The sequence below is a fragment of the Chlorocebus sabaeus genome, chromosome 7 (genome assembly GCF_047675955.1).
Source record: "Chlorocebus sabaeus isolate Y175 chromosome 7, mChlSab1.0.hap1, whole genome shotgun sequence".
In the NCBI taxonomy this organism is placed as follows: Eukaryota; Metazoa; Chordata; class Mammalia; order Primates; family Cercopithecidae; genus Chlorocebus; species Chlorocebus sabaeus.
Genome location: NC_132910.1, coordinates 90,633,066 through 90,642,240, shown reverse-complemented (window position 1 = coordinate 90,642,240; position 9,175 = coordinate 90,633,066). Strand labels below are relative to the sequence as shown.

General features: G+C 47.7%; 1 protein-coding gene across 1 annotated transcript in view; it reads left to right on the top strand.

Annotated features, from left to right (window-relative positions):
• The first annotated feature begins 273 nt into the window (after positions 1–273).
• The window catches only part of SETD7 (SET domain containing 7, histone lysine methyltransferase), a 51,960-nt gene continuing 43,058 nt past the window's right edge, over positions 274–9,175 (top strand). Inside the window, exon 1 of the mRNA XM_007999835.3 lies at positions 274–1,405. Within this exon, the coding sequence (XP_007998026.1) occupies positions 1,366–1,405 (40 nt within the window). The 5' untranslated portion in view covers positions 274–1,365. The remainder of the gene's footprint in view (positions 1,406–9,175) is intronic.

Genomic DNA, 9,175 nt, shown 5'->3' with positions numbered 1-9,175 from the left:
TCCCCTCCATGCAGTAGCTGTTCTTGGCAGGTGCCCAGAGTGGCACCCGGTAATTCCACGGTACATTGTGTACATTTGCATCTATTTAATCGGCTATTTACAGTCGTCCTTTACCGCCACCTGTAAGAGGCAGCGCCATAATGACACTAAGTGGCTGGGCCGGAAGCCGGGTGCCCAGTGGTTTTCTCCACTTGAGGACGCCTGAATCTGTGAAGTGGTTGGCACTTGGAGAAACAGGGAGACAGCTGGGGACATCACACGTACAGGGCGGGAGGCGCGGGAAAGAGGCGCGCCAGACGGAGGGTCCTTCCTTCCTCGTTAGCTCCACTCGGCGGCTCCTTTTCAATTACCACAGCCGCGAGAAGGAACCTGCCGAGCCTTCGGTGCGGCTTGTTTCCTGCCTGACAGAGAGCCCGCTGCCATTTGGATTTGATGAATTTCTGAATCACCCGAGGGCCTGGCGACCCGAAGGAGGGCGGGGAGTGGGGGCGCTGGGGTGGACCCGCCATCCTGCGGAATCCGGGCCAGATAACAGCCCCCGAGCTCGGGAAATCGGCTTGCGGATGTGATGCGGGACCGCGAGGACACCTGCGCTCCCGTGCGTGTCGCACTCGTGCAGCTCCCGGTGGCGAACGGGGTGATGTGGGGGCGAGGGTGAGAGGAAGTCCAGGCGCCAGAGCGTCAGAAACGCTTCCTTAGCTTCCCTGGCACTTTGGAGGTTGTCTCGAGGGGGCACGGACAGTGCACGGCGGACTTTCAAGTTGCGCCCGGCACAACTGGAGGCCGGGAGCTCGGAGCCCCCACGGGCCGTCCAAGTGTCCGGAAGAAGCCCGCAGCGCCCGGGACCGCGTTGCGCGCTCGGGGCGCGCCAAGCCGCACCTAAGCAAAGGAGAAACGCTCACGGGCCAGAGGCGGGTTGGCTGGGACGCGGAATACGCTCGGCCTCGGAGCGCCTTTCGTTTTAAGGAGCCTTACTTCTGGAAAGGGACAGGGAACTGTCAATCAGCGAGGGAGGGAGCGCACCGGCGCTGGGTGATGTCAGCGGATCAGCTGCTCGATAACAAAGAGGGGGTATTACGGGAGAAAGTTGCAGCAGCTGCAGCGGCCAAGGCGGCACACCGGAGCCTCCGAGGCGAGGGGCAAGTGGGCGAAGGGAGGGGGGACGACGGCTGCTGCCGCAGCAGCTGAAGGCCAAGGAATTGAAAGGGCTCTAGGGGGAGGCAGTGCGAGTCAGCCCCGACTGCTCCTCCTCTTCCTCCTCCTCCTCCAAACTCGCGAGCCCCAGAGCTCGCTCAGCAGCCAGGAGCACCCGGAGGGACGGGAGGCAGCCGCGCAGCCCCGAGCTGGGCAGGGTCCCCAGCCGCCATGGATAGCGACGACGAGATGGTGGAGGAGGCGGTGGAAGGTACAAGCATTTCTCCAGGGCCGGGGGAGGAGGTGCAGAGGGCCCGGAGCGCGGAAGGAGTGGCGGGCTGCAAGCGGCGTGGCGCCGGGCCCCGCGGCCGCCACTGTCCCTTACACGGGTGGCCGGCTGCCCGGCTCGGGCGGGGGCCCGACAGCCACGGTCACGCCGCCGGGAGCGCGCACTGCGCGGCGGGGCGCAGGCCGAGAATGGGGCTCTGCCAGGCCGGGGGCGCTGGAAAGGCACGGCCGCTCCATCCCGCCCGGCCACAGCCTGCATCCACCCTCGGAGTTGCGAAACCTGCCCCGCGCTCTGGCCTTTCCTCCTTCGGGCGCGGAGGGTGGGTGCACTCCGCAGGGCAGCCGCTTGAGGCCGGCGGACTCCGCGGAGCAATCCCCTAGCCCAGTTTTGGCCACCCGGATCCCCTCCCGGCCGCCAGCCCTTTCCTTCTGCTGCCTCTGCGCCCCGCGGCGGCCGCGGCCGCGTCCGGGTAGGTCCCCCGGCGCAGCGCACGGGGCCAGACCGGGCACGTGGCAGCCGCGGCCCAGGCGGCAGCTCTTCCGAAAAGATGAAATCATTGTCGGGCGACCGACAAGGCTCCCGACCCGGGACTCGAACGCGCGCCGTCCGGGAGGCGGGCGGCCCTCCCCTCCGCTGCCCCCGAGCGAACTCAGTCAGGCCTTCCCCTCCCCCTTCCTGCTTCGCCGGGGTGCAGCCGCCACGCTGTGCAGGCGCGCCGCGAGCCCGCACCGAAATTGCTGGGTGACACTTAACTTTCTGAATTCCATGCCGTTGGCTGTGGGTGATATCACCGCCTCGGTGTCGTGTTTCTCCGCCCCTTCTCTTCTACCGCCCCTCCCCCGACTTTTCTCGCCACTTTGTTTTGCTGAGTTTCTCCACCTTTTTTTTTTTTTTTGCTAGTTCTGAAAAAACGATGTGGGGACGTTATACAATCTCGTTGTTTGTATCATGGGATGTTATGATTTTGTAACAGCGAATACTGGAAAATACTCTTTAGTGTATTTATTTGGTTCCACTACATACAGTACGTCGTGATGTTTTTCAGTGTGGTGTGGTATGATACCAGAATGTTTTAAACCAAGCTTGTGAGTAAATAATTTTTAGCTGTTTGTTGAATCTGGTTTCTGTCTGATTTGTATAAACACAAGTTCTGACGAAAGATAAAGAAAAAAGTGGCAACACTAGAAATGCACAAGGATACATGGTTATTGTTACATTGGGAAAAATCAGTTTTAATGTTTTCATAAACATAATTCCCTTTGCAGTGCTTCTGAGGTCTTCAGGGGAGATTAAGCAGACTAACATTTCTGAACTCTTGAAAAGTATTCAATATAATGCCAACATTAAAACTTATTTCTTCATCTAACTTCGAAGCCAATTAAAGAGTGTGTGGTTTTTGTTAAGAACATTTTCACCATGTTGTGAACTCACAGAGCTATTTATCTCTCTAATAAATAAAGCCCATGTTGGGGCTGACTGGAGCCCAGATACATTGATTGAGTTGATCCACAGGGAGCCTTCTCAGAAGTTAAAAGTTGTTGACTTCTTGTGTCTCCATGTTGTGAAAGATAAAGGAAAAATGATCTCAGATTGTTAGGGTTTGCTTTCTTTCTTCAACGTTTACTTTTACTTGTAAAAATTAAATACAAACCCTTGATTGCTGGTACTGTTCTCCGTGTTAAACCACATTCATTCCCCTTTGAAGCTGTTCACAAACATATGTCCAGTTGTCCACAGTCCTCAGGCTCCTTTGCAGACTGTGACCAAGAGCTTTAGAAATGTATCAGTATTGTTTTTGTGAGACCGTCCACTGGATTCGAAAACAGGGAAGTTTACATAAACAGGGATGGTTTTGTTTTAGAGGGTAATCATCCACATTATTGTCCAAAATCAGAGCCCCCTTGAGAATGAGAGGGGCTATTAATAATGATGCTGGGACAAGTAGCTTAAGCCTTGAATGTCTGGGGCAATCTGGGACACATGGTCACTCAGTTGTAGCTAACTAAACAATTAGAGCAGCACAGAATCTTTAAAAGCCCCTAGAAGCATCTCAGGCTCTAACTTGCACAGTGCCAGGAGTGTGTGTGTGCACATGCAGTAAACTGTACCTGTGCCATGCACTCTTGTCCAGCCATTCTTGGCCTTGTGAGTGCTGTTTGCAATAGTCTTTACATAACATCTAACACTTACACAGGGGACTGGTATAAACTGCTTCTGCTCTTTCCCAAAGAGAAGCTAGTCTGAATATCTTAGTGTTTAAGTACCAACTAATCTACCTCTTTCCATAAACAGAGCCTCTGTTCTCAGTAGTTTCACTGTCATAGCTATTATTATCGTTGCTATAATTGTTTAGTTCTTATTAAGTGCAGGCTGTATGCTAAGTGTTTCACAGACATTATCCATTCAGTCTTATTCAGTCTTATGAGGTGGGTACTAATGTTATCCTAATTTTACAGAGGCGGGAACTGAGGCATACAGAAGTTAAGGACTAATCCAAGAACACTCAGTGAGGTGGAGAGACTGGCTTGGACTTCCAAAACGGCCCTCCACCAGACCAAACTGTCTTCCTACATTTTTTATTTTTAATGAGTTAGTCAAATTTATGAAACACTCGATAACTGAGTTTGGAAGCGACAGTTAAATATTATGTCAGTGCTATTTTTTTTTTGTCACTGTAACTCTGTAGAGGTTGGTTCTGATAGAGTTCAGTGACTTTCAGAAAAATGCATTTGGGGAAAAAGAACTTAACCTGTGTCCTCTGCAATAGCTATCTTTTTCCTTCTTCATTAGAGATTTACTCTGGGGAAGAAATTAGTCTCTTCAGGACTTGAGTTTAAATGTCTTGTATATCATGTGCATTTAGTTCTTTTTCAGGGTATGATTGTAACTCTGGGGAAGTTCTGAACTCAGGGTGGACAAATCCCTGAGGTGAGGGGAGTGGCGGAGGCTGTGTCGAGAGAGTGTTCTGTGTACTGTGTTGGCTGTGCTCTTGTGGGGAGGCAGCAAGCCCTGGGCCTCAGAGGGCCTCAGAGCTCCACCTGAGCTCTGCTATGGCTTTTGGAAAACACTTTGAGACACACTGGTTCAGTGAAGAGTGATGTTTGGTTTTCCAGTGTTATTCCTCTGGGCATCTGGGAACAGAATTTTATTATAGCATCTATTTCTTTGTCTACCCATAGATACAAAGATGAATATGATGTGGTCTCTAATATAATTTCAAAGAAATATATCTATACAGATGAATGGTGATGGTTGAGAGGAAGTAAAAATTAGTTCAGCTTAGAGAAGTCAAAGGGGAAAGATTTTCCAGAAGAGGTGCTGAAGAGCTGAGTCAGGTTGAGAGGGGAACTTTGTGAGTGAAGACACGGAGGCATGGAATTCTGCGGGTGTGCCCAGAGAACAGTCGTTCGGTTTCACTGCAACAGGGAGCTTACACGGAGAAAAGTGGAGGGGAAGACAGGGAAGGGAGGCTGGATCACAGGCTGAGAGAGCATGGACTGTGTGCTGGAAGCCATGGAAGCCGTGGGGGCTCTTTAAAAAAGGGAATGACAGGATCAGGACTCCACTCCGGGAAGATTAACAGGCAGTGGCCAGCAGGACAGTCAGAGGGACTGACACAGCAGGTGGGGTACCTTGAAATCTCTTTGCAGTGGTCCAGATGCGCAGTTATGAGGGCAGGAAAAACAGAAGGGCCTGGAAATATGTAGGAGACATGGAGGAAGAATGATCAAAAGGAGGAAATATCAGAACAAGGGACCAGAATGAAAACAAGCATCTCAGTGTTCCACTGCCACAACCCCCTCAAAATATTAAGATTGTTTTTTATTAACACTTCCCCTAATATCAGATTCTGCCTGTCTCTACTAAGACTGCTCATGCCCTGTATCTAGGAAAAATGCATACAAAGTGTATTGGTAGCACCCTTTCTGTGTGGGCCACACATTAAAATTATGACCCTCACAACTAATAGTTGAACTCTTGCCAACAATTACCCTTAAAAATAAAATTATCCAAACTTGCATATATAACCCCAAATCTAAAATAAAAGTTGAAATAATTTTTTGAAAAACCTAAAAAAATAAAAAAAAATTTAAAAGACCAAAACGTCAAGCTATGTTTTAAAGAGTCAGTGATTGAATGCATCACAAGGAGGGCATGTTCTTTGCATTAAACAGAATAAGCTTGCCTTTTATTATTGTTGTTTTTTGTTTTTCAATTTATTTATGTATTTATTTAATGAGATGGGGTCTCACTGTATTGCCCAGACTGGTCTCCCGGGCTCAAGAGATCCACCTTGGCTTCCCAAAGTGCTGGGATTACAGGCATGAACCACCGCACCCAGCCTATTATTGTTGGTTTTTAAAAGCAATGTTCTAGTCTACAAAACCAACGGTATGTTTGTAGGGTCTCTGGTTCTAAAGGAATTACTTGCACACCACTCTCAGATCTCTTGTGAGTAAGCCTGAGACATTAAGCAGCTGGGTGTCTGATCCAGAGGGAATTTACTTTGCTGAGATTGAGATCTACATTGCTGCTTAGAATATAGGCCTGACTCTTATCAGATTCAGGAAGAAGCTCCCTCAGAAGTAACTAGAGGGGAAAATTGGAACTTTCTATCTATTCAATAGATAATAATCATAGAACAAAGTGAAAAAGTAGACTTGTGAACTGATACTTTTTTTCCTTTCTCTAACTTCTGTAAATATTTAAAATCATGCTACAGACAGATAACACAGAACATTAGCCTGGGCACCCTTATAAACACAGAGCAGTCATTCAAGTTAATTTTCCCTGTTGCTTGGGACTGGTATTCAGCCTGTGTTCAGTGGGAACTCGCCTGGAAGGCTGTTGGCTGACTTGGCGCATTTTACAAATTGACCTCATGCAGAGCAAGGAGGACTAGTGTTTCCCTTCAAGTTAGATAACACTTGGAAGAGATAAGACTTTGCAACCGGGATATGCTGTTGGAAATCTGGTGGTTGAATGATCTTCGCCACAAATCCTTCTTCCACTTCCCTGCCGGGGACCTGGGGGTTCCTACCTTTTCAGAGGTACCTTCTTACCATCACCAAGGAAGAGTGTGTTCAACTAGTTTGCCAGTGTCTAGAATGGCAATTAAAGGATTTGGAGAAGGGGCTTTCAGTATTCATCAGCACACTCAAAGTGGTAATGTCTCTTGGGCAAGTCTTTTTTTTTTTTTTTTTTTTTTTTTGGGACGGAGTCTCGCTCTGTCGCCCAGGCTGGGGTGCAGTGGCCGGATCTCAGCTCACTGCAAGCTCCGCCTCCCGGGTTCACGCCATTCTCCTGCGTCAGCCTCCCGAGTAGCTGGGACTACAGGTGCCCGCCACCTCACCTGGCTAGTTTTTTGTATTTTTTAGTAGAGACGGGGTTTCACCGTGTTAGCCAGGATGGTCTCAATCTCCTGACCTTGTGATCCGCCCGTCTTGGCCTCCCAAAGTGCTGGGATTACAGGCTTGAGCCACCGCGCCCGGCACTTGGGCAAGTCTTGTAAAGCATTAGTGTCTTCATCTGTAAGATGAGAATATGGGAGACTGTTTTGAGGCTTGCATTTGATAACAGGAAAGCATATTACCCAATGCCAGATCATAGTAGATTCGTACACTTTTTATCCTCCTCTGTTTATCAGAACCTGTGCGTTTTAAATGGACTTACTGACATGACAAAATATTACATGATCTTATTGTCCAAATATTACATGATCTTATTGGCATTTGAAAAAGAGTTATGTCAGACTCTGTTCTAGCACTAATGTTGAAAGAAGATGTAAGAGCACTGCAACGCAGTCTCTTCTCTTTCTCATGGAAAGTCTCTGTTACTGTTTTGGTTGTGGCTGCTGTTTTAGGTATAAAGTTCTACTGCTAGGAAAACTACTCCAGGATGCTAAATATTCAGAGTGGAAGTCTTGAATGATCACAACCCTTAATCTCTAGTTCCTTTAATTGATCACACCCTAAGGATGTAAAGAAAACAAAACAAACCAGGAAGGGGCTCCTGCTGTAGTCTAATAGATTTCAGAACTCTCTCACAACCAGCAATCTAAAAGCCTTTAGAATGACAGGGAGAGGTCGCACGTCCAAGCACCTCCTTAATGTGCAAGGTCACCAGAGTAATGGCCATCATTTGGTAGCTCTCCCCTGTCCTTGTCTCTCCCAAGAGATTAAGATGGTGATAAGGCTCCTCTTCATTTGCCTGTTGAAAGGCATTGAGGCTAGTTGTGGTGGCTCTTGCCTGTAATCCCAGCACCCAAAGTGGGTGGATCACTTGAGCTCAGGAGTTTGAGACCAGCCTGGGCAACACAGTGAAACCCTGTCTCTATAAAAAATTTTTTTAATTAGCCATTTGCGAGGCTGAGGTGGGTGGATCACCTGAGGTCAGAAGTTCGAGACCAGCCTGGCCAACATAGTGAAACCTCGTCTCTACTAAAAATACAAAAAAATTAGCTGGGCGTGGTGGCAGGTGCCTGTAATCCCAGCTACTAGGGAGGCTGAGGCAGGACAATTGCTAGCACCTGGGAGGCGGAGGTTGCAGTGAGCCAAGATGGCACCATTGCACTCCAGCCTGGGCAAAAAGAGTGAAACTCTGTCTCAAAAAAAAAAAAAAAATTAGCCGGTTGTGGTGATGTCTACCTAAAGTCCCAGCTACATGGGAGGCTGAGGCAGAAGGATCACTTGAGCCTACAAGTTTGAGGTTACAGTAAGCTATGGTCTCATCACTGCACTCCAGCCTAAGTAATAGAGTGAGACCCTGTCTCTGAAAAATAAAGGAAAGAGGAAGAGAAAGAGGGAAGGAGGGAGTGAGGTAAGAAAGGAAGAAAAGGAGGGAAGGAGGGAGGGAGGCAAGGAAGAAGGAAGGAAGGAAGGAAGGAAGGAAGGAAGGAAGGAAGGAAGGAAGGAAGGAAAGATTCTTCATGGAGTGGAGTTGACATTTTTGTTGTCGTCTCAACTGGGATCAGTACTATCCTCCAAGGACTGTTTTCTATGATGAAAGCATTTTCAACAAGTTAATAAATGCTCTAGTATGAGGCTAAACTGATTATTTGGATATTAATACCTAAATCAAAAGTAGGACACTGAATTTATATGCCTAAATTTAACTTGATCGCAACAACATTTCACTAAAAAAAGCTCTTAGCAATACACTGAGTGGCTTTTTTTAATGAAAAGAGAAAAGCAAATTTACTTTATTTCAATGAGAGAAATGGCATCAGATATTTAGAAAATAATTGTCCAAGTGATTTCATATGACTCAAATGTCATTGAATTTATGTCATGTACAGTTAGTTTTTGAGCGAGAAGAAAGCAATTATGGCCTAGTTCCCTTCTGACCATTAATTTCCTGGTCCTTTCCTCTTTTGGGTTAAGAGGAAGGGATCCATACTGATTATGATTTATTTAAGTAGATGTGTCTTATTGTAAGATGTTCTTGGTAACCCATTATATACAGAGTCAGATGTAGCAATAAAACACTGTATTTGTTTGCAGCTATTTTGTTTATGTAATTAATAATACAAATAAAAAGCATATTTATTCTTTTTGTTGTTGTTGTTGAGATGGAGTTTCGCTCTTGTTGCCGAGGCTGGAGTGCAGTGGCACAGTCTTGGCTCACTGCAACCTCTGCTTCCTGGGTTCAAGCGATTATCCTGCCTCAGCCTCCTGAGTAGCTGGGATTACAGACGACTGCCACTATGCCTGGCTGATTTTTTGTATTTTTAGTAGAGATGGGGTTTCACTG